This window comes from Podarcis cretensis (assembly GCF_951804945.1).
Source record: "Podarcis cretensis genome assembly, chromosome: 2".
Lineage (NCBI taxonomy): Eukaryota > Metazoa > Chordata > Lepidosauria > Squamata > Lacertidae > Podarcis > Podarcis cretensis.
Window position 1 is genome coordinate 35,697,516 of NC_137171.1, and position 27,687 is coordinate 35,725,202.

At 41.8% G+C, this 27,687-nt stretch overlaps 1 protein-coding gene across 3 annotated transcripts; it reads right to left on the minus strand.

Moving 5' to 3' along the window:
• Positions 1 to 107: 107 nt before the first annotated feature.
• ACOX1 (acyl-CoA oxidase 1) lies at positions 108 to 27,466 on the minus strand. Of its 3 annotated transcripts, none has more exons than XM_079966041.1 (14): positions 27,308 to 27,466; positions 25,808 to 25,967; positions 14,399 to 14,559; positions 10,190 to 10,297; positions 9,572 to 9,691; positions 8,987 to 9,102; positions 7,725 to 7,894; positions 7,232 to 7,394; positions 6,374 to 6,564; positions 5,770 to 5,949; positions 3,871 to 3,976; positions 3,633 to 3,776; positions 2,356 to 2,562; positions 108 to 1,815 (listed from the first exon to the last, which is right to left on the minus strand). In XM_079966041.1, exons 1-14 carry the CDS (start codon positions 27,447 to 27,449, stop codon positions 1,765 to 1,767), a joined length of 2,019 nt encoding a protein of 672 aa, XP_079822167.1. In that variant the 5' UTR covers positions 27,450 to 27,466; the 3' UTR covers positions 108 to 1,764. The 3 variants fall into 3 exon arrangements, with proteins under 3 accessions (XP_079822167.1, XP_079822168.1, XP_079822169.1); XM_079966042.1 differs by lacking the exon at positions 14,399 to 14,559 and adding an exon at positions 18,597 to 18,757; XM_079966043.1 differs by lacking the exon at positions 27,308 to 27,466 and adding an exon at positions 18,597 to 18,757 and having other exon boundaries at positions 25,808 to 25,947.
• Between the last annotated feature and the right edge of the window lie 221 nt (positions 27,467 to 27,687).

Below are 27,687 nucleotides of genomic sequence, written 5' to 3' on the forward strand. Positions count from 1 at the left end.
TTCCTAAATACTTCTACCTTTAAAGCACTGTTCATTTCACCTTCCCCACTTCCCTTGCTTCTGGTGCTTTACATGAATGAAAAGACACAATCATACACACAAAAGTATTTTTACTGTTTTAAAATGAATTTATTTATTAAGGGTACATAAGGTGTTCTCCAACTGCATCATTTCTCAATCAGCAAGGTACTGGAAGCACACAGTATGCACATTGTTAACAGTACAGTAATTAGGTATGTTAGATGGAATGATTCAGCAGCTAGACATTAAGATAAATTTTACAATCAGTATTCAGTTCAAATATACAGTGCTTCTGCTTGAAGGTTGTGTGAGGATAGCCTTGCAGTAGGTTCAGCTCTTGAATGGGGGGCATCAGATTGGTCCAAGAATCAACTCTGAAATTCCAGTTTTAACCCCTTACACAATTTCACATAATTGAAGGCAACTCAAAGTTCCTCAGTTGATGATCCTTAAATCTTGATGTGCCAGGATAATATTAACAAGGCAGAATCCAACCATTTTGCCACAATTTTTAGTCACACTGATTTCATATTTCTGTACAATACTAAAATGTTAGCCTGCTAACAGTATAGTAACCTGGAGTTACTTAGTCTAAAGGCACCTTAATGGGTACTCTTGTTCTCTACGGTACCCCGAGATCCAGATTGTGTAGGTAGGCTGACAAGACTTCTGTCCATCGTTGAAGTTTGGACCATATTCCCATCAAGTCTATGATTCATTAAAATGCAGGGCACAAATCATTCCCTCTTAAAGTGTTTCAGAGACTGTGATCTTGCTCACCTTTCAGGTCAAATGGGGCAAGTGGGGTGAAGGTGGTTTCCTCTCTCAACTAGTTGCACATTAAAAGCTTTACAGATCAGAAACTGTGTAAAATTTTAAGAACTGCAAAGGTAAAAGTATTCCCATTATTACTTTCTAGACTCAAGAGCAGGGAACCTTGACATTTTTCCACAGTCCTAGATGAAAGGCAGCACTACAAACAAATAGTAATAGCGGGAGACAGAACACACTTCTGTGCCTCAGAGGCAGTTGTATGGGTGATGTGTTATGATTTACAGCTCTAGAGAAAGGGAGATGAACTCCTAGCTGCTGTCTGGGAAAGCACTGTGTCACACAAACAAACAAGATGATGACGACTCCTGCTGAGAGTCTGAACCCATGATGATAGGAGTTTATTACTGGTACACAAAAGTATGGAAGCTATGATGAACACAAAATATTCCTGACCAGGTCCTCAAAGCCCAGTTCCTGACAAGACTTTTGGAGACCTCACTAAAGTAGAATAAATGTGGAGGATTCCGACAATTCTCACCTGTGTTGGGTATAAATGCTGACAAGGTGTGCAATACTATATTGAGCTTTAAAGGAGTTTCCAGACGAGAAGCTGTTGCTCCCCAGCAGCTACCTCCATAACTACTTAGTAGTGAATATTCTGCTATAGATGGTACAGGCCTCTGCAGCAGTTTAAACTGCTTCACAAATTGACACTTCACACCAATCTGTAAAGCTTTTTTTGAATCATTAAAAAGGTTAGTTTCTGAGCATAATTACAATTGCACTTCTATAATCCTGTGTTCCCCCCCACTCTAATCCTTTCAAAATTTATTAAAAATTGGGAAGAAAGGCTACAATTAGTAACTACCCTATGACTGTTTGGATTTGCCAAGTGATTCAAGTGCTCATAGGGCAAATGACATCAATTCCAGGAACTGGAGAATAGTGCATTAAGAGCAGCAAACGCCATCACAGTTTGGCTTGCATTGGCTTCAGGTGCTTGTGAAAAGATTCATGGACCTGTAGAAGTAACAAGATAAGTTGTTATTAAGTATTTGGTTTAAAGTTAACGTCTCTCGTGCTGCAAGAACCATGCAGCTCCCTCACAGAGCTGCAAACCTTTTGAGTACTTCAGAATATACATGCACAGCTTATCACTACTGTAATGGTAATAGCACCATATCAATTACTACTACACATGACAGTGAAACAAGGCCTAGGATCCTTTTTAAGTCAGAGTTTGGATGTTTGGTAGAAGCAGAAAAATGAGAAGAAATAAGAGGGCCCACCTATCCACCCCAATCATGATGTTTTGTGGTTTAGTTAGAATGTGAACCTTGTAGTTTCCTTAATTCAGGGTGCACAACTCAAGCAACCTGGGGCAACTTTAAAATATTTTTACTAACCCCAAGAGGCCTGCATCACTACATTAACCATAGAAAAAGGTCACAATTTTACCTCAGGATTTTCTTTTCAAACCATTGTTTGATAACTCTGCATTTCTTACTGCGCCTCACAATTGGTAGATATACTAGGGAAGGGAATGAAATATTTACTGACCTGTGTTTTATTTAGTGGTGATTTCTTTGACCACTCAAACATGTTTTCATAGACGTTACCATCATATCGGCCAAGCACAGATCCAAGAACGTTGTCATGGAAGTCAAACGAATCCACTAGAGCGACTGCATTGGGACGGATTAATGCCAAGAGCTCCTTCACGCGCTGGTTCACCTGAATTATCTGTGCATCTGTCAAAATGCCTCCCTGAGGCAAAAAGGAATCCACAGTTTTACAGATCTAAGCACTTTGTGGTTTGCAGCTACAGTATGAATCGCCCATGAAGGGCAAGATTACACAGGTGAATATAAAGCTGTCAAGAATAAGGTTGGCAGGCATGCCAACCTCCTCTGCAGCTGCCATGGAAACAGGCTATTAGCTTCTTTTCATGCTAGTAAAAAAGAAGTGTACGCTAGTAAATTTACAGAATGATTTTATTTGTGTGTAATATGTTATACACACGCACACAGATTCCTGGCACAAAAAAGTGTCTCCCAATTAATACTGGGGGATATTAAGCTAATGTGAAGCCCAAGCTAGCTAAAGGCTGACCAGGACCTAAATATAAAGTAAAGGATGATAGTATGTTTGGAAACAAGCATCTCCCTCCCTCCTGTCATACTTACAAGTTATCATACTTGTATGGCTTTCCCTGCTATGAATGTGGGAAGCTGCCTTAGACAGAGTTCATCCAGCCCAGTACTGTGTACTCTGGAAGGCAGTTCTCTAGAGCGGAGATCTTTCCCAGATCTGTCGTCATACCTATTTGTATGCTCCCCTAAACCACCTCTGCTTTGCAAACATACATGAAAATTCCAACTTCAAAGTATGGCCTGCTTTATCCAAAACCACCCATCTTGCCTTTAGCTCCATTGCCAAAACGTCACCCAAAGGTTCCCCCGCTCCCCGCACCAAGAACTGTTTAATTCTAGCTGCCTCAGTTAGGTGGTTCTTCTCCCCGTCCTCCCTTTTTTAGTGGCGCCCTCCCTGTGAAACGCCCTCCCACCAGATGTCAAAGAGAACAACAACTACCAGACTTTTAGGAGACATCTGAAGGCAGCCCTGTTTAGGGAAGCTTTTAATGTTTGATGTATTACAGTATTTTATTATTTTTTTTGGAAGCCACCCAGAGTGGCTGGGGAAGCCCAGCCAGATGGGTGGGGTATAAATAATAAATAATAAATTATTATTATTATTATTATTATTATTATTATTATTATTATTAAATTAACAACAGAGAAGAGCATTTTGGCTCAAGATAGAATTCAGTCACTGACCTGCAAAAAGTCTCCACTGTGCTTATTGATCCCACAGAGTGCATACAGCAGACACAAGTTGTTAAGGACAGCACGAACAGCTGGGTCACCAATTTCTGAAAGCTTTGCTGTAAATAGCTTGACCACCACATAGTGACAGTGGGCCTAAAACGGAATATTTAATGGACAAGTGAGAATTCAGGTTTCTGTGGGGCAGTCAACAGGCTTCCAAAAATAGTATTTGAGTGGTTCTACTAACCTCAGATGCTCGCACTAGATCAACGGAAGTCCGGTTCCAAGCATCCTCCTTGTTCTTTCTACGGTTCAGTTCAGCTTGCAAATTCTTTGCAGCAAATTCAACCAGCCTGTACCAAGGAAGGACATTAACACAGCTTATTCAAAGTAGCAACAAACCAACAGTTGGCAGAGTGAACTTTCAAGCCCATTAAATGTAACACTAAGAGAACCTAGGAGCTGGTACAAGCAACAACAAATGCCATGACCACAAGCCCCCAAAATTATACATTCAAGTACTTGCCCAAATCTACCTAGAAGATATCAAACATGAATTTGGGGTAGACTTTAAGCAGATAAATCTCACTCTTAATATTGGAGAGACAAAGACTTAATTGTGCATCTTACAACTGCATCACGTCTTGCTGTTGCGAGACACTGGAGGACATTAAACGTGAACCTATATGAAGTTTGGTATGCTTATATCTGGGAATTAATTTTGATGGAAAAGTTAACAGAAAGGGTACATGAAAGAAAACAACATGAGAAACTACATAACTTTTACATAACGTGATCCTCCATTATTACATATGCATCAAAGAAAGAACATGCATTTAAACCACCTAAGACACATGGCAGCATGTGGAATTATATTTTTTAAACTAGCAACTGTAGAAATATTTTTTATTTGATTATATTACTAATGTAATTACATGGACGTCGTTGGGACTGTTTGGGGGGGGTTAGGGGAAAACTATTTGATTATATGTTGTTCTTATAATATTATAAAATATTCCAAAAAAATAAATAAAAATATTGGAGCACCCATTCACCATCCAATACTGCTCTCAGGTGGTTTAAAGCAGAATGAAAATAAGCTCTCTGAAGTGACTGTGATGTGCTCATGTACTTCCCCATTCACTTAGTGGCCATGCTCATTTCCGCTCATCTCTGTCCACATAGGAATTTCTATCCTGTTGCACAGGTCGTTTTGCTACACTGTGCAGCACAATTTTAACTTTGCACTTATGTGGAACACCGTCAAGACCAGCATGTTTGTTTATTCTACAAGTCACGGGCTGCAAATTACGTTTGCCATTCTGCGAACTAGTAAAAGCAATGTTGCAAGTTGGCTGCACATTATGTTTTTCTTTTTCCCCTTTGGAATCCCAGCTATTTGTGTCAAGTAATTAGGGGAAAGGTTCAGCAGCCATAGATAGAAATTTATACTCTGATACATGCTATGATAGCAAGGATGCTATTTTAAGACCTGGTAAGCACTGACAGTATCCTGGCTTTGCAACGTAACAATGCTGTGATTTCTCAGGGAACAGAAACATTCACTTCTGAGTGACTATGAAAAAGGAATTCCCCACCACCACCATCTCCCAGGTAGGATGGTGGCGTTTATCCTCGTCCACTTGCAGCCAATCCCTTCCTGGATGGGGAATCCTTCTCTGCCAGTACTCCACCCACCATGCATTCTTTTATCTATTCAACTTGATCAGCAGGGCATCTTATCAACTATACTAGATATTCCTGTCCAGTTTCTCTCCCCTAGCTTGTTCCTAGAGCATTTCTAATTACAATTTACCGAGAGGTTCTACCACAGTGGCGAACACCCTTTCCAGTGTTACTGCACCCTACACAGCTCCGTAGCTGTTAGCACGTTCTCTCCCGTTCCCATACAGATCACAGCATTGCCCATCCTGGAAGAGGCATTTTCATGTTTGGAAGACAGCAGCAGAGATAAGCAAGACTCACTGCACACCAACCAGGTGTGAGATTGTCAAAACAAGTGTCCTGAGATGGGCAAGTTTTTGTTTTTGTTTTTAATTTAAAGACAACAACATGTCATTCTTTGATTTCAAGAAATCAACAGTGTTACTATGATCCACTTTATGCACTTTTTATATAAACTTACCTAGAAGCTCTCAGTTTATATGCCTCCACCAAACTAGACGGATTGTTGATATGCACTGCTGTGGGTCTAGCAGCCACCTGCTGGGGCTGAATGCGTAGCCCTGGTAGGTCATTCAGGTAGGACATCATGCCACTCACTAGCTGTCCAGAACTAACTTGGGTATAGCTTTTGACAAGGAACCTGGATGCCAAAATAAAACAAACAAATGCACACTACATTACTTGGCTGATTGCAGCTTAAAACAACTTACAAACTGATTTCAATTGGTAGCCATGTGAAGAAAGGGAGAAAGCCACATGCAGAGTACAAACAGGAAGGAAGGCAACATGATAATAATCAGTGTCATTTGCACCCCTCTTGCCAATAAAACATTGATAAGGTTGGAAGCTGAACATTCTAGAGTTTAGTTCTTGGACTGACGTGACTCTTGTATTTTCTGTATCTTCCTGGCACAAGGGGAGGAGAGGGGTAATCATTCCTTCAGGAAACCAGAAATGTTTGCGCTGAAAGGGCGATTTCCTTAGAGCTATGCCGAGTCCCTCTTAAAGAGATGACTAAAGACACGCAACAAGTGAAGCTACAAGCGAAAAGCTGCATCACTCACCGTGCCGTCTGCAGCATCATTACTGTGTTCTCTCCTTCATATGTGCAGGAGGGGGTGAAATTGACATAAATGTCAGGTAGGCCACTACAGCGGGAGTAGCCATGCCCACCACACGCCATTCGACATTCCTCAATGCCTGCATTGGCAATCCAGGAACTGAAAGCCTTTAGCCCTGCAGATAATGCATGCAGCTGGGGAAGAAGTAGAAGTTAAGAACCAAGTTATCTATAATACTTCTGCAAGGTTTGTCATTTACTGCAACATTAACACCCCCACCCAGACTTCAATGGTGGGAAGGTAGGAAGATAAAGCCTTAAAACTGACCTGGGGGGAGCCCACATGTTTCAAATGCCTAGGATGATATTAGCTAGATTTCCTTTTCCCCTGGGATCCCCAGGCCCAGTAACTATTACCGCTGTTGTTGAAAAGTACTTGTGACCCATATACAAATATACAAATTTACAAATATACAATATACAAATGCAAGATTTGCTACAGCACATATTCTACAACCATTTTGGAGAACAATGGAGGAGAGAAGTAGCAGAATTACATTTATCTTGTGGCCCCCTTCCCTCAAACTCCAGGTACAATATCCTCCTCTTAGACGAGGAAACTCAATCTGAATATTTATATATGTATAGGTTTTATTTTCCCATTTTCTATTTGTATCTAGGCGACAATACTTGGAACTGAAGCAATGCCATTTATTTTTGTGAATTCACTTGGTAATGTTTCTCTCACTCTCCTTCCTTTGACCCCCGCCCCTTCCCTCCCAGGAGCCACCTTCAACCTGATCTTTACTGAAAGAAGAGGCTCACTGCCCAGCTTCTCGCTTTATAAGACCAAGAGTACTACCTCTGGCAGCTCACTCAGGTCTCCGTCATTGATGTTCCCAGTGATGCGCCGATAGGTATCTTTCATGTAGGCGCCCACGAAGTGGAAGGCATATGCCGTTGCCAGAAGAGGGAACAGTTTGTACTGCTGTGTCTGATAATCCAAGATCTGAGGTTCTGGCTCACTGCAGCAGAAAGCAAACAAAGAGTTACATGCACATTTATTTAAATTTTAATAAAGTGGTTAAAAGGCAGAAGGTTAAATATACTAAATATTCTTGAAGAGTTGACAGATGTGACTGAAAATCAGATCAGCAGAAAGGACATACTGATTGGGAAAACTATATGCGTGGAAGCAGGACTAGAGACTAGGTGTCACAGGATGTTTACCAGGTGAGAAAAGGTAAAAGCTCAGGGGATGCTAAGGGTTTTAGGCTGCCCACAGAGCTGGGGACACTAATCAAGAATTTCACCACATGAGTCAGGAACACTCATCCAGTAGCCGTGCTTCTTACCCTGGCTTCAGTTCAGACTGGTGCCTCACTGCGCTGTAGCGAATGGCAATTGTGCAAGCTCTGGCTAAAGAGCGAGCAGCATCCCCAACAATAATTGATCGGATGAATACCATGGTTCCATATGTCAACTTGGCATTAAGAGGTTTCACGTAAGTGCCATCTGGTTCAACCTAGAAGGACAGAGTTCACAAATCTGAAATGCTTGTTCATAGACATACAGTGCTACCTCAGGTTACATACACTTCAGGTTACAGACTCTGCTAACCCAGAAACAGTACCTTGGGTTAAAAACTTTGCTTCAGGATGAGAACAGAAATCGTGCTCCGGCGATGCGGCGGCAGCAGGAGGCCCCATTAGCTAAAGTGGTGCTTCCGGTTAAGAACAGTTTCAGGTTAAGAACGGACCTCCGGAACGAATTAAGTACTTAACCCGAGGTACCACTGTATAGCTTTTTAAGAGTTTCACAAGTGCTTTGTCACAGGGGCACTCAAAATATATGTCCAGACAGGTATTCAGTCATTAGACCTACTTCAAAGACTCTGTCATTCTATACTTGGCTTTGTTTCTCAACTTTATGTAAAACATAGTTTGTGCATTTGTATAAAAAGATCCCCATGTTCAGCACTTTTAATTGCTTCCTGCCTGAGCACATGCTGCTTATCCAGTGACACTGTCAACCTGGTGGCCAAGAAGGTAATATGATCCAAGCAATGAAATTTAGATTAGCTGTTAACATCATTTATCATATGCCTATTATGCAAAACAGAGGCCAGCTACACATGGAGAAGTAGGTTGGAGCAGAAAATTAAGAGTCTGATAACTACCCTGCCCATCCAGATACTGAATTCATTTCACAGGGATTAGAAGATCAGGAATGTTACCAATACCAAATTGTTTAGGAGCTCAGTTGTCTTACATAATCAGAGTGTACTGAACTTTGACACACTCCTGGGAAAGCTTCTAGGGAGCTAACCAAGAATGGCAAATGGATTAGTAGAACCCTAGAACTCCAAACTCTCTAGCCAAAGATAACAGGGCTAATCTTAAATGGAGACTTGATTGTTCTTCCTTGAAGACCAATTTACAGACGGCTGCTTTTGAGTACAAAGTAGTCAGCTACCTCTTGAAAACATATCCTTCTAACATCTAGCCAAAGTAACCTTAGTACGCCTCCACATGGAACAGTCTCTTTAGAGTTGGCTAAAATAACTGGTAATTCCACAAATCAATACAAAAAAAGCAAAGAGAACATAATGATTTACCTTGGCATGTTTCATAAGCATGTTTTCCCGAGGAATGCGAAAGTTGTCCATTTTTAAGTAACCATTATCCATTTCATCATAACCAAATTTTGGTCCAATATCACCAACAGTTATACCTAACAAACATGTTATAATGGAAGGATAAGGAAAAGAGGCAGTGTTTTAATGCAAAGCCAAAATGAGGCATTAATAGAAATACCTTCTGCCACAATATTAACCAGCTACAAGTATCAAAGAGCTGAAGTGTGTCTTCAAAAAGACTCTTCACCACCTTTTCCACACTATTTTTACACCCTTTATCATTCATTAACTATATTAAAAAAAAAAGTAAAAGGAGAAATTCTGGAGATCTTGGGGATACAAAAAACATTTTTGTATTAAGGTAACAGGACCCATAGGAACAATAATTTTTATAATACACTTTTAAAGGCAATATTATGCGTCTCCACCTCTAAAAAAAGAAAAAAAACCCTTTGCATATGGCCCACAGGTCATGAATTAGCAACCCCTGAGTTACAGCATACTACATAGCTAGAAAGTGACTAATAAGGCATTATCCCAGTCTCCAAAATAGGATGCCCATACCTGGCAATGGCTCATGAGTCCCCAACTGACGTATCGGAACAATGAAAGCATGTAAGCCATGGCATTTGCCTTGGGTGTAAAGCTGAGCCAAAACGATGGCATGGTTTGATGTTTTACCCACTGCAGGGAGGGAAGGAAAACAAATGTAAACAATTGGAAGCTTCACTATACAGTTCCAGAAGCACCCAATTTAGGTTGCTAAATAGTGGCTTTGTTTAATGCATTCACAAGACTTTAAAAAATATAAATGTAATCGGGTTCTGCCCCAATAACGAATAATGAGTTTCCCAAAATCATAAATTAAAACTGACCAAGCCTTTCCAACGTAACATCACTTCCTCTAACATGAGAAAAGCAGTAGTGCTATAACAAAAACATTTATTCATGTGTGGTAGTGAATTTTAAAATGTTGGTTTCACAATCTGGCCCTAAAACAAAATCAAAAACGTTTCTCTCTCTCTCTCTCTCTCTCTCTCTCTCTCTCTCTCTGTGTGTGTGTGTGTGTGTACACAGAGATGTATTTTTAAAACGTTAACTGACTTCACCCTCTTATAAAATATTTGACTGCATGAGGAGAAAATTCCTTCTTTAGCTTCAAAGTTGAAATAATTCACTTACATCCACCTGGCCACCATTTAATAGAAGTCACAGTTGGACTATTTAGGATAAATTCCTGGGTAGCAGGATCATATGTAGCTGTGGTTTCCAGACCTCGGAGATGAGTTCCTGTAGACACGTAGCACATCTTATTTCAACAGTCACAGGTTATAACAACATGGACACATACATTTTTTTCAGTGAACTCCAGAGGCAATGCAACTATATAGGTAATGCAAAAGCAGAACATTTATCGCAAATTATAGTTACACAATGGGAAGTAGATGACACATTATGAAAGAAATAAACTGCATGTGTGAATAGCAGGAAGTATGCCACTCTTCCTTTGATCACAACACCAATAAAAGATTGCAAACTAGATCATTCCACTTTTAGGCACCTCCATCCTGAAAGCTCACTGGTTTTACAGCCAAGAGGTTTTCACTGCTCACGACTTCTTGCTTACTTGTCACTAAAGCATGTGTGCAGAGTGTAGAACGTAAGTACCTGATAAGGTGAATTAAAGAGAGAAGCACAATAATTGAATTCTGCTCCCAATCATCACCATTCACATGAGGAAGGTATTTTCTCAAATCCAGATACTGAGTGATCCAATATAATGACAGGGCCAGAAGTAGGAGAGTTCCATTGTTGTGCAAGTGATGGGCACAGTTGTACCTGTAATCTTCAACATGCATCTTAATAAAAGCTCATTTCCCAATTCATTATCTGTGCACCTGTTTGTGTTGCAATGTTAAGTGTGCACCAGCAGTTGTGCAACATTTTTGACCAGCATGTCAACTTGATGGAAAGTCCGGCTGGCGCTTGTGTGTTGCACGAAAATCCTCACAGGCTGCAATCTTCAACAACTGCTTCATCCATGCTGATTTTCATTTTGATTTCCACCCCCACAGCCATCATCTTCTTCATAGCTGTTGCTGGACACACATCATTTTCAAAGTAAGCAATGAAGCCTAACAGGTGTTGTGTCTGTCTCTCGTGGCTCAAGGAAATGGAGGAATTGAAGGCTGCTTATGTCAAAATAGCAACTGAGCTTCCACAGAAGGTTCCAGGTGACCCAAACTGGGTTATTTCATGGCAATATGAGTTCCTTGAATCGGATATAGGCTGATTGTGCTTTCTAGGTTCTGAGAACGTTGTGAAGGATTTGGTTTTTGAAAGAGTCAGAGCGCATTTAAGGTATACTGGGTACTTATTTTCAAAAATTGAAGCAGATACATGGCAATGCTGAACAAGAAGCTTTTAATGGGAAGCTTTTAATGTTTGAAGCTTTTAAAGGGAAGCTTTTAATATTTGATGTATTTTAATATTCTTTTGGAAGCCGCCCAGAGTGGCTGGGGAAGCCCAGCCAGATGGCGGGGTTATAAATAAATAACTTATTATTATTATTATTATTATTATTATTATTATTATTAGACACTGAGATATGTGTTTGGCCAATTGCATAGCAAATTGTGAAGTCCAGAGCCTGGGTAGACATCCTGGTATCACCAGATGATGGACTACAACTCCCATAACCCATGACGATTGGCCATGTTGGCTGAGACTGATGGGAACTGGGGAACCTTGTATGCTAGCCTGTTCTAGAGCAAAACTATAGATACACCCCTCCAGCTTTTAGCATTTAAAAAAGGGAATGTGCTCAACCACTGGTTGCAGCAGTAAGATGTGTACATGAATAAATAATAATATTAATAATAATTATAATAATTTTATTGTTTATACCCTGCCCATCTGGTTGGGTTTCCCCAGACATTCCGGGTGACTTCCAGCAAAATATAAAACAATAATAAAATGCCAGACATTAAAAACTTCCTTGAACAGGGCTGCTTTCAAATGTTTCCTAAAATTTGTGTAATTCTTTATCTCCCTGACATCTGATGGCAGGGTGTTCCACAGGGAGGGCGCCACTGCTGAGAAGGCCCTCTGCTTGGTTGACTAGCCCTCTGCAGTCTTTAGTTATCAAACACTGACCTAAATTCAGACTTGGGCACAGTTCTGCCTTTGGTTATGGTTGACAATCCTGCTCATTTTTTCTCATTCTATCAAAATGAAAGAACCATCTGCCTCAGAGGCCTTTAGAAGATAAATGTTCCCACATCTGAGCCTGAGAGAAAGAGAGAGAGAGAGAGAGAGAGAGAGAGAGAGAGAGAAAGAAAGGGAGGGAGAGATGCAGGCATCTATCTTCTGGTGGCCTATCCCTGTGCACATGTAATAGTTTACAAACAATCTGTTTCGTATAGGCTTGCAGACAGACTCTTACTGGAATGCTCTGACTTGTAAAAAATTATCTAAAAGTGAGCAAGCAGGGAAACCTATGTAAACTGTGAGACAACTCTCACAGCTTTCCCCTATTCTATGCCACTGAAATCCTACAATTTAATATAAAAAGCGGGCTATTTGTAATGTTACATTAGCTCCATCTCTCATTATTTAAAGAAATGGAGGAATTAATAGTCTAATTCCTTACAGATTTTGATTTTCTGAATACAAATTACTAGGCCTCTTGCCTTTTGAGCATCAGTGGCCTTCTCTGCCACTCTGCAGAGGGGACCATGAGAATTACTAATCTTGAAGTTTTTAACTGGAACTACAAAAATAATATGTTTTCTGTCACTTAGGGAGCGTGTGGGGAAACTGGAAGCTATTTAGATGACTTAAATTGTTTTGGACACTGTCTGCAAAAAGAAGCTGGACTTTCCTAGTGCCGCTGAAGAGTAAATTCTAGGCTTTCTAGCCAGAAGCAAAACTAACTTGCTAAATAAGGGGGGGGGGGTGGAGAATCATCTAACAACTGATGAGGACCACTGCTAGCAGGAAAGGCCCAATGAACACTGAGTATAAGCAATTTCTTGGGACAGTTCCTAAATAAGGAGAAAATGATCTGTTGTTTTAGTATCTCAATGAAACTTGGTTTTCCCATCTTCAAGAAGAAAACGTCAAGTAGGGCAAAAGTAAGATGGGCCTGGAGACTGACTGAGGTGCCATGTGATAGAGATCACCACACCTTGCACATTGAGAGCTCTTTGCCTAATTACAGCCTCTCATTGAGGAAAACAAGAGAGCACCTCAAACACACCCAGAAACATTGACACACCATAACCTTAAAATTAGAAGCGTAAGTAGTATCTTGCAATGTGCCACACCAACATGAACATTTACCATTTGGAAGTTTCCAATGATACTTCAAAAACAGGAGAGAAGGTTTCCTTTTCCTTAGGTGTAGATACATGGTATCTCACAAAAGAGAAGGGATCTGGATTAATATCCTTTTGCTGTATCTTCAAAAGCCTATGAACTCCTGATTTCAGTTTGTACTAAAAGCTGAAATGTCTCTAGTTAACTGGGAAGCCTTACAAGGATGCAGAAGCCAGGATTTTGTCAAACACACAAGAGCTACAACCAAAGTTTATTTAAATTAGAGGCTACATTGAGTAGAAGAGTCCACCAAAGGGGGATTCTAGCTGTTATTGCAAAAGCCATTATCCTATTTAGATGTGGTGAACCTACTGCTTGAAAAGCCAATATGTTTCCTACAAAAGCATCTAAGTTTAAAAGTTGCTGCTGCTGCTGTTATTGTTGATGATGATGATGATGATACAGGACTGTTAGGAAAGATGCATCTCACTCTCTCAGATCACATTTGAACTGTGATTTAAAGTAAAGATGGCTTTGTCAAAGAAAATTCACGTTTCTTGCTCAAGATTATTTGCTGAATCATTGATATTGCTTTGTGCAAGCTCACATATGCAATCATAACACGTAATCTGAAAGTTGATGTATGTATTCTCAACAAATGTATATGCTCATGCGAGAAAAACGAAGATGTGTCTGCATTTCATATACAGGGAACTCCTTGGCTGTGAATCAGACAGTCTGAAGAATCCTAGACTGGAAGGGAAAATGCCCCCATGCCTTTTGCTCAACATCTCTTACCCAGAAATACAGTGGTACCTCAGGTTACAAACTTAATTCATTCCAGAGGTCCGTTCTTAACCCGAAACCATTCTTAACCTGAGGAGTGCTTTCGCTAATGGGACCTCCTGCTGCCGCCTCCGCAGTGCCGCCACGCAATTTACGTTCTCATCCTGGGGCAAAGTTCTCAACCTGAGGTACTACTTCCGGGTTAGCAGAGTTTGTAACCCGAAACGTTTGTAACCCAATGTACCACTGTACTACACTCGCAAATAAGACTTGAAAGTACTGTACCATGGCCCATCTCTGTCTGGGCATATGTGCCAATGATCTCCAAGTTCCAAGCAGGCATGAAGAAGCGATCCTGCTGTTCTTGGGTTGCCTGGGTTAAGAGAGTAGGTAGGAACATGCCCAGGTGGAGGTCCAGAGGCTCAGGTCGTCCGTGGTGAGCAGAGCTGTGAAGAAATGCCGAGGGAAGGGAATGTGAAGGGGTGTTACAGGATTAAAGCAGGTGAGATTAGAGGTGCAGATTGGAGGGGGGAAGACAAAAATAATTTTATATGAATAAAGAATTTAGAAAGCACACTTTTACCAGAGCATCATTCTTTTCCCAAGGCCCACTCATAGTTATGTCAATAATAGGACCCAAGGGTGAAGATGATCTTCCAATCCTATTGCGGCAGGAGGGCAAGAGAGAGCGCAGACCCCTTTTTACCAGGTCCTCTTTGCCTCTTGGAAGTGTATTCAAAATGAATAAAACACTGAAAACAAAACAGCCACCTGTCTTACAACTGGAGTGGCTTGGGACCAAATTAGATAAGGAATGTTTTACATTGGGTTGACAGCAATCCATCCTTACCCAATTCATGTTCCGGGGGGGGGGGGGAGAGTGTAGTCATAAAATCCAAGCTGGTTTACTCTTGTTCAAAGCAAACCTGTTTGTCAACTGTTTTATTTTCTTTTACTCCAGTTTGTTGGAGACTATCCATCCAGAAAAGTATGGTGCTCTGAATCAGCAATCAAAGCTAGTGAACAACTCCATAGCTTTGTATCAACAGCCAACATTTATAACCAGTGAGCCATCACCAGCAAAGGTCACCCAAAACGCAACAAAACATGCTTCCTTATGATAATCCAGTCACCACACTTAAGTTCCATAATGTTCTGATCCAGAAGGCAGCATTATATACTTAAGGTATTCCTATACCAGCACCCCATCCAACACACCTTGGTGCGCAGTGCTCATTTCACCTGTTGCATTAAATGGTGCCGTGACTAGAAATGTGAGCAAAATCAAACCTGGTGAGATCTTACCTCTGCCATGTACTGTACTCACTAGAGGACCTTAAACAAGCCATTATTCTTTCACACACACAACATCCCATCTGCAACATGCAAATGATAACAGGCCTAGTTTGCAAGGTTTCTGCGGGGAGTACTGCAGTAATGGGTGTAAAGCCCTCTGAAAACTCAAAGTACTATTTATTATCCCCTCTATTTTATATATCCAGGTTAGGAGCACTTCTACTGTATAGTTAAAACAGTGCCAGCCATGAAGAAGGCATCAATAGGCTTGGGGGAACTTAGATTCCTACATCTCTCTCCCTCTCTCTTGCAGAAGGGCTTAAAAAATTGTGAAATCCCCAAAGAGTTCAGTGAGGACAGAGCATGCTCAACTGAAACAAAACACTAACTGTTGGGGTGGGAGAGGACTGGCAACACAGATGGGAGGGTGAATGGAATCCTAACCAGGGAGCACGTCACACAGCAATACTTTGTTTCAGGTCCCACTTATATATTTATATTTTTAGCCTGCTTTTCCACTGCAAAGCAATTCACAACATTTCCCACAAGGTGTCCCCCAGATGTTCTGGACTACAACTTCCATAATCCCTGGCCATTGGCCATGTTGGATGGGACTCATGGGAGTACGACGGTACTTTATTTATTATAAGCGCATCAAGATGTTTTAAGCTGATTGTGTGGCAATTTTCTCATGCTAGTGAAACATGAACCACAACTAAGGATGTACATCCTACAATGGCATGTACTAACTGTATTGTTAATACCAGCACTAAAACTTAGTACAACATGTCCTAGCTTCACATACCACTGAGTTGTGGGACGGTTAGGAGTTTGCTTATCATAAAGTTAACCAATCCCTTCCAACACTATGGGGATAGTGCAACAACATACTACATTATTAATCCATAGCAAGTTATATATGTGTGGCTGCCTTTGCAGTTGAAAAAAAGGAGAACAGTATTAAAAAGACTGGCATGTAGTGTCTCTGTCTATTGGGGACAGACACCTCTCTACAGTAGAGGGAATAGAAAAGTCAATTTTTAGACAGCAATGTTCAGTGTTGTAATTTTACAAGTGAAGCAATCATGCAGGTTTCCACTCTAAAGCACAGAGCTGCTTCATCGCCTCTGTTTACGCAAGTGGAGCTCCAATACGCCAGGGCACCACACAGGAGAAGAAAAATGGAGAGCAGGCTGAAGTAGCAAAATGGTAAAGGGTCCAGAGCTGCCATTTGGAGCAGGGATCCAGCAACCAAATGAAGAGTTCCATTCTCACTTGGACTAGCAAATCTATAGCTAATGCAAAAATATCAGGATTTTAAAATTTGGGCATTTTGTTCATCTAAAATGTCTAGAAGAGTTTACTTCACATGCACCATTGAAGAATGCTGGAATATTACCTGTAGAGAGATTTCCCCTAAAAACAAGTTCTTGCCACACCAGCCCCAGTACAGATTGTTTTAAATAGTGCCTCCATCCTAATGCAATGCCGGTTCAGCAAGTCATCCACCACCCAACAGATGTAATCCTAGAACACACATGCTATTGAAGAATCATCATCTGAAATGTTAAGCGGGAACTGCACTGCCCCACCACCACACACAACAATCAATGGTGACAGCACGACTGAATCATCATCAAGACACTGGTTAGTTGACAGAATACAACAAGTATTACACATCAACACAGAGACAGGGAAAGTAGGAAAACACAGCATGCAAAAATAAATAATCACATCCACAGACAAGGTCTCAAGGGAAGGGGTAGACAAACGAGTGTGACAATGATTTGCTTATTCACAGGATGTTCCATTCATTTTGCAGCTTCTGGCCTTTAAACTATTTGCTTGAGAGGCGGTACCGTTAATTCAAATGGTGATGTGAAGTATACCATAACAATGTGGAATGTTCATTTGCAAAAGGCAAGACTTCAAATAGTTAACAGCAGATTCATCATATAACCCAGCTCAACTGAGACACCATTCTCCGGGTTTGATTGAAGATTATGAATTAGGAACCAGAGGTTTTCATTCTCATCCATGTACTCTCCATCTTCTTGAAAGATTCCATTTCTTCTTTAATAGGGAAGTATAGTATTCAAGCAATCCAGACTAAGTCATAAAAGTAGTATTGGGCTTTGATAAACTCAGGATACTCCCATAACTGATAAGAGATTAGTGCTTTTTAAAAACTACCTACCACAGAAGAGTAGTGGCTAGAAGGGAAAAGAAAATATTCATATTCTTGATGTGGGTTTTTTGTCCTGTTCATCTTGTTCTTGAGATGTGTTCTTCTGGTTCATGAAATTGAAATGAAATGCTTAATCCAACAAGTATTAGCTGCATTTGGATGCTGGCCAGAACTTTGCCCTCCTTCATGCACAGAAAGGCCTGAAACAGTGCAGTCAAGATTTTTCATCTTGCCTGACTGCTTTGGGGGTGGCGGATATTGAATTACTGATTTCAGCAGAAGAAGAGCTGTATCTAAAATATAAGGCTGCTAACACAAAACATGCAAAGGATCTAGAAGCTTTTTCTACTGCCAACTAATTTTCTCCAACAGACCAGCATAGGGCTGTGTTACAAGGCCCTTGCATGCTACATTTTTTCCTGCTCCAAAAGTACACTAGTTAGCAGCTGCTCATTTGGTATACTCATGAAGGAATACACCTGCTCCATACTTCACTTTTGGCTTCACACTTTTGTACACTACTCACATCCTATATCCAAGTACTTACAACAAAGTAACTTGGACATAGGTTGTGAGCCGTGTACAATCTATTACATATTACATAAGCTTAAGGCAGCTGCTTAAGTGGAGATGAATGTTGGAGATACACTACAGCAATGTTCCTGGGCATCATCACAATGAAAACAAAACAAAACTAGGCTGATTGAACAATTCACTCATGCCCACTGTCAGCAATCTAGGAAGCAACTTTGGGTAACTGAAGTATTATATACAAGATCTGAGAACAAGGATATAAAACCAGCTAACAGCAAGGAGGTACCTTTGAATGCGTGAAGAGCACAACTTTGCATTTAGTGTCACTGTCAGAAAAGTCAGAAGTGGTGATGCACTGAATTCTGACTCCAGTATTTTTTAAAGCAACCATTCCACCCTAAAAAGCACTGCCGGACTGGAGTTACACTGCAGAGGATCACCCGTAAGTCTCTGGAAAGAACTAACCGTGCCCCATTTCCGTCTGAGCGTAGGTGCCAATTATCTGGAACCGCGAGGCCAGAGGCAGCCATTTCTCTCGCTGGGCAACAGTGCACTGGTTCTCTAAGGTGGGTGTAAACATGCTGTAGTGCAGACCAAGAGGCAGAACAGATGCACCCATGCACACACTATGGGAGAGAGAGATGGCAGATTAGGTTGTAGCTGTTATTTTTCTAGAATCCAACAAGGCTTTACTCTCTCCATTTCTCCATAGTCGTATACCCCCTAAGTCTTCCAGCCTTTTCATACTTTTAAAGATTTTAGCTATACCAGTAATGACACAGGAAAGGCATAAATGAACTACTGTATATGGAAAAAAGTTTATAAAATGCAGTGACATCAAATTCAAAACCTATACTATTCATGCACAAAGGGTGCTTCTACCCATCCGCACCTAAACAGCCAAGGCATTTCTTAAAATCCTGACCGTAGCTTTCTTCCTCCCCACAGCAAAGTTTTAAGGCAAATCTCCCCAGCCCTATCAAAGCTTCAAATACATCAGAAGAGCCCAAATTCTGCCATTATCAAGCTTTGTCTCATCTAGTTTGCAATTATTACTTTAATAACATTGGAGCTTATACAGGATGCTGTTTATGCTGACAAGGCTATTTGAAGACAAAGAAAATGGGAAGACAAGGACTGTGTGTGCAACATGAAAACAGGGTTTAACAAGCATTACAAAGGAGTGTTAAAAGGCATGTTGCTGAAGGCAGACAGTCAATTTGCAGACTGAGCTTCCCACCGTAAAGTGTTTTTTTTATAAATCAGCATTAGATTGTACTACTATTGTTTTGTCTGCACCACTGTGACACTTCAGCAGAGTAAGTTTGCAGAACGCCACTCACTGGAGTGAGCAGGCACTATCCAACTAAACAGTTCCTCTTGTACAAGAACTGCCGAATGAAACATCTCCACCACTTCTCTCCCTATATGCCCCCTAAGTCTGTTCTAGGAGTTTCCCCTACCCCTCCAGCGCAAATTTATGGGGTGCAAGGTGAGAGGGAAGTTCCACTGCCCAGCTAAAAGTCTGTGTCCTAGTAGAATCATTTAGTTTGATACCACTTAAGTGTTTTGTTTTCATCCTGCCAAGGACACCTAGACTGCACTTCATACTTTGAGATAAGCTGCTTCAGAAAGGGAAAGGGAAGTTGAATATTCTGCTAAGTGTGTGACCAGGCTTCATGTTATTTATTTTGGTAATTTTTAATCTTGCCAAACTCTCAAAGCAGAGTACAATTAAACATTTTTTAACAGTACAAATAAAACTATAAGGAGAGGGGAAATGAAAGTGAAGTTCAGGTATCAAGGTAACCATCAGGAGACTAGTTACAATATATAGGTAATTGCCCTACCCCCTCAGAATTAAGAGTTACACTAGTAAACCTGTCACACCATGCTGTGAAGTAAATTTCTAAGCTTACTCATGCCTGCTGCTGAAAAGGTAGGTTTAGCATTGGCTACCAGTAGAACAGATGGGAGGATTGCCAGAAGGTTCTTATGCTCAGATCTTAGTGGTTGTAAGGTAAATAGGGATGAAAGAGCTGCCTTAAGTATCCTGGCCACAGAGCATTAAGAACTTTAAAGGCGGTGAACACCGGGTCTTTGAACAGAGTCCAGGAGCAAGCCAGCAACAAATAAATCAAATTAACTGCAATCATTGCCACCTCAGCCTAAAGCTACATCACCACTTGGACCTGGGCTTCTCCTTCCTACAGAGTATGGTAGAACCAGCTGTCCTATGAGCAGGCGGGGATAACGATCATGACACAAAATGCCATCATTGCCACCATCTTAAATAGGCAATTTTAAAGATCTCACACAGCTTTAGATTGTTTTTATGTCATTGTTGATTTCATATCAGCTGCTCTGAAAACCTTGTCAGCTGAACAGCAAGGGCGAGTGGGGTGAAAATGCTATAAAGTCATTAAAGAGCAGGTGTTATCGTTAAAGGGCAGGTGCTTATATATGTTACACACTTGCTGCTCGCCTGGGAGTAAAATTTGTTAAAGGATATAAATAGGCCCTCCAGACACCTCAACGTGAAAATAAAAACCTCAACTTGTGTGTTTTCCATAATGACTTGGATACAGTTTTACATAGTACAACCCTAAGGAATCAAGGCCTCTATCAAAATAAGAGAATGGTTTGATACAAATTTTCATTTATAGCCCACCACAACTGGGCAACCAGCAATGGCCATCTATTACAAGGAGGGAAATAGTAGTTAGTTTGATCATCTATTTCATAGAGGGCAACATTAGTTGTTCACTTGATTAGAAAATGTCCACCTTCTTAATGTAGGAACAAGTGGGGTGAAAAATGGTATTGTGTGCTCTCTAAACTTTGGTTACTAGCAGAAGGCACTTGAATGCATTTCTCCTTCACTGAACAGCACTTTTGATTTCATATTCAACATTCTGCAGGATGTGAAGAACTCTTGAAACAGAAGAAGACATTCCCTTTTCTGGACAAGTGAAAAGCATTCCCTTTTCTGGACAAGTGAGAAAGCTGCCATAATGTTAAAGGATTGGAAACTCTCATCTTTCTATCTGCTATCAGGAATTCCTTTTATCAAAATAATTTGGATTGCAAGCAGGGGAAAAATAACAACATTAGATGCCATTTTGTTCTACCTTCTTGTTTATTCTGTTTAAAGATGATCATCTTAGTTCTCCAAGCTACTAGAAGCCCCAAAGGGTAGGGTGGGGAGAAAAGAGGGTGAGAAAAGAAATATTTTACTATTTTCACAGCCACCCACATAATGAGCTGTGGGAAAATAGTGAGCTACACCAAAGCCTTATGATGAAAGAAGCAAAGAGGCAAAGTGTACTCTCTTGCATAATCTGGCTGCTGTACAAAAACCCCCCAAAAGATGAGCATCCAGCAATTTATCTTATGAGATTAGACTGAGAAGGTGCAAGCGCTGCCCTGCTGATAAGTTAATTCAGCAACTTTTTGAATCAGCATTTGGCTTGAAACAGTGGGACCAACAGATGACTTTGGCCACACCTGCCCTTTCAAACAGTTAACTTTGCCACAGTAATAATTCAGTTGGGTACGTAATGTAATACAAGCCCTTCCAGTTAGTCACCTGACAATTCCTCCTGGGCCCAAAGCTAAACAGATGAGTTACTCACACTGTCACATGACATATTGACTTACCTTCTTTTTTTGTACTTACAGTGGTGCCTCACAAGACGAAATAAATTCGTTCCGCGAGTTTTTTCGTCTTGCGATTTTTTCGTCTTGCGAAGCACGGACTTTGGAAAAGCTTCAAAAATCACCAAAGTCTTCAAAAACCTCAAAAAAGGCTACCACACCGCGTGCTATGAGTTGCTCCTCGAAGTGAATGCATGGTTTTAAGAAAAAGGAAACAAACTTGCAAGACAAAGGAAACAAACTTGCAAGACATTTTTGTCTTGCGAAGCAAGCCCATAGGGAAATCCGTCTTGCGAAGCAACTCAAAAAACGAAAAACTCTTTCGTTTTGCGAGTTTTTCATCTTACGAGACATTCATCTTGCGAGGTACCACTGTATAAGAAAATACACAAGATAAGTGGATGTAGCACGTACCTGGGAGTATGGCCAATTAAGTTCAGTAGGACTTACTTCTGACTAGACGTGGTTAGGATTGTGCTACAAAATGCCGTTCCTGATAAAGGCATTTCAACCACTATGCGGCATTCTAAAGTACTGTATATATAATATTCTGAATGCAGTTGCACTAGTCATACAGAATGGGAGGATTTGGGTGGAAGATTAGGAACAGTCTCAAGTATATCAACTAGACAACTAGATGGCTTACTTGATTTTGTTGTTGTTGTTGGTGGTGGTGGTTCCTGCACAGGAAATTGTGACAATAGAAGATGCATAGGCACTGGGACTGGGACGCGGGTGGCGCTGTGGGTAAAACCTCAGCGCCTAGGACTTGCCGATCGCATGGTCGGCGGTTCGAATCCCCGCGGCGGGGTGAGCTGCCGTCGTTCGGTCCCAGCTCCTGCCCACCTAGCAGTTCCAAAACACCCTTAAGTGCAAGTAGATAAATAGGTACCGCTTTATAGCGGGAAGGTAAATGGCGTTTCCGTGTGCTGCGCTGGTGCAGGCTCGCCAGAGCAGCTTCGTCACGCTGGCCACGTGACCCGGAAGTGTCCTCGGACAGCGCTGGCCCCCGGTCTCTTAAGCGAGATGGGCGCGCAACCCCAGAGTCGGTCACGACTGGCCCGTACAGGCAGGGGTACCTTTACCTTTTTAGGCACTGGGAAGGGAAGAGATGAACTAAGGGCTGGGAGAGGGAGCTGAGCAGAATGAACATGCCTAACTAGTGAGCTCAGCTAATCCATTTCCTGAGCCCCAAACAAAACAAAACACTGATTATGCATTTTCAGGCATTATTGATGCTTTTTTATTTTTTAAGGGGAGAGAGAAGAGATGCGCTAAGTTCCCACTGCTGCTAAAAAGATTCTGTGGCTAGGCAAAATAATGGGTATGGATTTCTAAACTACTTTTCGTCTCTTATTACAATGCTTAAAATGCGGGAATTCTGGTGCTCAAACAAAGAGTGAGCGAGAAGTTTCAATGTCAGAGAGCAGATCAAATAGCAATATCCCAGGCAGGCTACCTGCCTTATGCTTTATCCCACAAACAGGACCAAGCCTGTTGTTAACTGGTAAAAAGGAAACCAAGCTCCACCCACTTGACTTCTGCCCGTGTACTGAACTTCAACCTGCCCGGTCACAATTACATAAGCACAGGGGGCAGGGGGAGAAAAGCTTTTGCCCACAGATATAAGTAGCTGTGTCATTCAATAGTTTAAGGTTTAAACTTTAAAGGGGTGGTGTTAGCTACCCGATTCATAAAACAGGAGTGCTTAAAAAGCAGTACAAATTAATATGTTACTCAATAGAACAGAATTCAGATTATAGCACATCAATGTAAGAAGGTACTATATTGCACAGCAATGTAGTTATTTTATTTATTTAGCAACTTGTATTAATGATTTCCTAGTTTCTCTAAACTCCAGAAGCCATTCTACTTATAGAACTGATGCAGAATAGCAGGGCTGAAAGAAGTGAAAGTTCTTTCACTTGACACATCTGATCAGATCATACCCTTTAGAATAAATTATGCCGCAAGCACAGGAGAGGGATTAACAAAAATCATGCTGGAGTTACAAGTTTCACAAGGCACTAACTCCAAGAAAGTGAACTGTAGCATGCCAGAAACACAGCAGAGTCTCACCACTGGATCTAGGAGTCTTGGTTGACCACAAACTTGACATGAGCCAACAGTGTGACGCGGCAGCTAAACAAGCCAATGCAATTCTGGGCTGCATCAATAGGAGTATAGCATCTAGATCAAGGGAAGTAATAGTGCCACTGTATTCTGCTCTGGTCAGACCTCACCTGGAGTACTGTGTTCAGTTCTGGGCACCACAGTTCAAGAAGGACACTGACAAACTGGAACGTGTCCAGAGGAGGGCAACCAAAATGGTCAAAGGCCTGGAAACGATGCCTTATGAAGAACGGCTAAGGGAGCTGGGCATGTTTAGCCTGGAGAAGAGGAGGTTAAGGGGTGATATGATAGCCATGTTCAAATATATAAAAGGATGTCACATAGAGGAGGGAGAAAGGTTGTTTTCTGCTGCTCCAGAGAAGCGGACACGGAGCAATGGATCCAAACTACAAGAAAGAAGATTCCACCTAAACATTAGGAAGAACTTCCTGACAGTAAGAGCTGTTCGACAGTGGAATTTGCTGCCAAGGAGTGTGGTGGAGTCTCCTTCTTTGGAGGTCTTTAAGCAGAGGCTTGACAACCATATGTCAGGAGTGCTCTGATGGTGTTTCCTGCTTGGCAGGGGGTTGGACTCGATGGCCCTTGTGGTCTATTCCAACTCTATGATTCTATGATTCACTCTGGTCTAGAGAGAAGTATCTTCCTTACTGCAAATGTGGCAAATTAAACAAGGTCCAAACTGGGCCAGAAGCAAGGTCAGTACAAAAAATGTGGTTCTATCTTGCAGGATCTCAGCACTTTGACACTTTTATTGCTTCTTAAATTATAGTTGGCTGATCTGCCAGTCAGCTGCCACTTCTGAGGCAGCCAGCCTGCAGTGCAAGGTGTTGCTGAACTTTTGGACAGAAGTCGACAGGCCTGGCTCTGAGCAGGTCAGGCCTGCACTCCTGCCTCCCTGTCCAGTGCTGAATTTCTGACTGTACCATGTCTCTCAAAACCGGGGGTGGGGATTCCAACCAAGGCAAAAAGGAGCTATGTTTATGCTAGAGTGGCACAATAAAATACTTTTAAGTTGCGACACAATTACAAGAATAATTGGCCAACACTGCTTTACTTAAGAGAGATTTGTTTCTTTTGGAAACAGTAACCAGCTGTATGAAACAACTAGCACGTGCACATTGCAACATCATAGCAAGGTCATCCTTCCCAGAGTTTTTAAAATGGAAGTTTGAGTAGGCCAGAGCAACCCATTTGACATCAACAGTTCCAACGAGAATAAACTATTTCAGAGGAAAGACTTGCAATCCTGCTTCAAGACCTACACATTCAGCAATCTTCAAAGAGGAATAAAAAACAACAACATCTAGCTAACAATGATTAAACCAAGTTAATTTCATGGGTTCAAAAGTCACGTAACATTCTGCACAATTAAGTTCACAGCAAGCTGGCAGTCTTCCATGTTGTAAACTTGATCTTTGGAACTTCAATAGTGCCCAATCATCTAATGTAGATTAAAAGAATGCTTAACCCTTTCCAATCTATTTCAACATGAAAAGGCCTTAGTGGAGGAAGATGTGGTCAAGGAAATAAAAAGTATCTTACAGTTATACTGCTAACTTAATAGCTTTATCTGCAGTCTAGATTCATACCGATACTTTGGAAAGTAGTTCCCAGCCTTCAATAGCTTACAGTTTGACATTATTCATGGTCAGAACGTAAAAAGGACTATTTTTATAGTCTTAGGAAATGTTGCCTTATCAAAATGAGCATGAAGTTGCATATCAATTCCAGGAGGTTTTACTCAGGTAAGCCTTACAATCAGCTGGCAACTTCTGATGGCTTTCCAGTGTCCTTAACCTTTCAATCCATGACAGAATGAAGAACAACTGCCTTTGTCTTTACAGGAGCACCTGCTATTTTATGTGCCCTGCACTGGATTTCTGTACCTTTTAAACCAGTAGATCTCATCAGGATCTGCAATTCCATATTCTCTTAGCTTCATCACCATAAGGGAGCTCTTCCTGATAGCAACTTCATAGCGCTGGCTGCGGGAGAGGAAATTTACATCACTGTGCTTGAAGTCTGGGTCGTTTGTCACAAGTGCTTCTGTAGAGAAGACAAAAGAGAAATTTAGTGCTAAGTCAAGACATATTCCTTTAAAAAAATGATATAAGGCTGGTTCTATGTTGTGGCTTCACTACTGATAAAACTGTTGACAACTTCAAGACATAAAGGTGAGAAATTGCTTTGAGTGGCACAAATAGTGGGGCATGCATCTGTTGTGTTTGGACAGCTTGCTATCACCATTGCTACCATCAGCAGGCCATCTTTGTACATCCTGACATGGAAAAGGTTCAACCTAGTGTTGCCAAGGGACCTGGCAATCACGTCGCTTGAGGATTCAAAGACACCAGCACCCTACAACACCTTGCTTTGGGAATTTCTACACTCTACCCTTGGTGGTACCTTGCCACCCATATGGGAAAATCCAGGGCCTGTTTTGCAAGGCAATGCTTTCGCCAGTAGTGGTTCTCTCCATCAACAGACACCAGAGGAGAGAAACCTAGACATCATCCTAAAACAACACCCCAGCCAGGAACATAGGCAGGGATGGGAGTGGGTGTTAGAATTGTGTTGTGCAACATTTAGGCCAGAACATAGGAAGCTACCTTGTACTGTCAAGCCACTATTCAGATTAATCCTCCTTTTATTACAAATGCCCCAAGTTCTTTTAAAATTTAAAAAAATAGTTATTTAAATGCAAGCATTTAGAAAAACTGCATGCAGCAGAGATCACACAGACAACCTTCTAAAAACAAAGGTGAGGGAAGCACCCTTGTTCAGAACAACTACTTATTCACACAGTATATAAATCTAGTTTTTAATAACTGCATCGGCTTAGGGAATGCCTTCCGGAACCAAACTCACCAGGCAACTACATTAAGAGCATTTCCGCAGCAGGTGTATACTTTGTTTCTCTCCCTCCAATGCCTTTTAAATCTTTTCTTTTTAACAACATCATCTTTGAACGGTCTATTTCTCCTAGGTGCCGCGCCGTTTATTATTTCCCCCCCTTTTTGGCATGAAAATGAACGGTTGGTATTTAATCTCTGAGGTTGCAGTTAATGCTTAATTACTACGGTATCGTTTTAATTGGTCTCTGCCTGAAGAGGATTCAGGCTTGCCGAGACGCGTTCCAAATGAGACAAGTTGCAATGGCACAATCTGGAGAGAGGAGGATTTGTGGAATCGCGGGGCGCGGAGGACACCCCAAATTTGATAACGAATCAAATTACCACCGCCAGGTAGTAGCTGCACACAGAGGAGGAGGAGGAGAAGGAGGCGCGCCCACCATCCTACTAAACCCCCACCTCCCAGGTCCAGAATGGCAGCCGCCACCGCCGCCGCCGCCGCTCTTCCGACCCACCCAAAGCGGCTCCTCTCACCGATCTCCTTGCGGCGCCGGGTCCGCTCCGCGCCTCCGTCCAAGACGTTGGTGAGCTTCTCCGTGTCGAAGGAAGCCCCCTCGCGCTCTTTGCGCAGGTCCGGGTTCATGGTCGTCGTTGTCGTCGCCGCCGCGGCTGCCATGGCGAAGGATGCGCTCTGGCGCCAGCAGACTAAGGAAGGTGGCCGGCGGCGAGGGAAGAAGAAGAACAACTAGCGCGGCGGCGGCAGCGGCGGGTAAAGAAAGGTTGGCGGCCAAAGCTTCCGGACGGGGCAACCCCGCCACGCCCACCTGCTCGGCACGTGACGCAGGCGGATTTCCACCCCGGGCGAGCGGCCTTCCGGGCCACGTGACGCTGGGGAGGCGTGGCCTCGCTCTTCA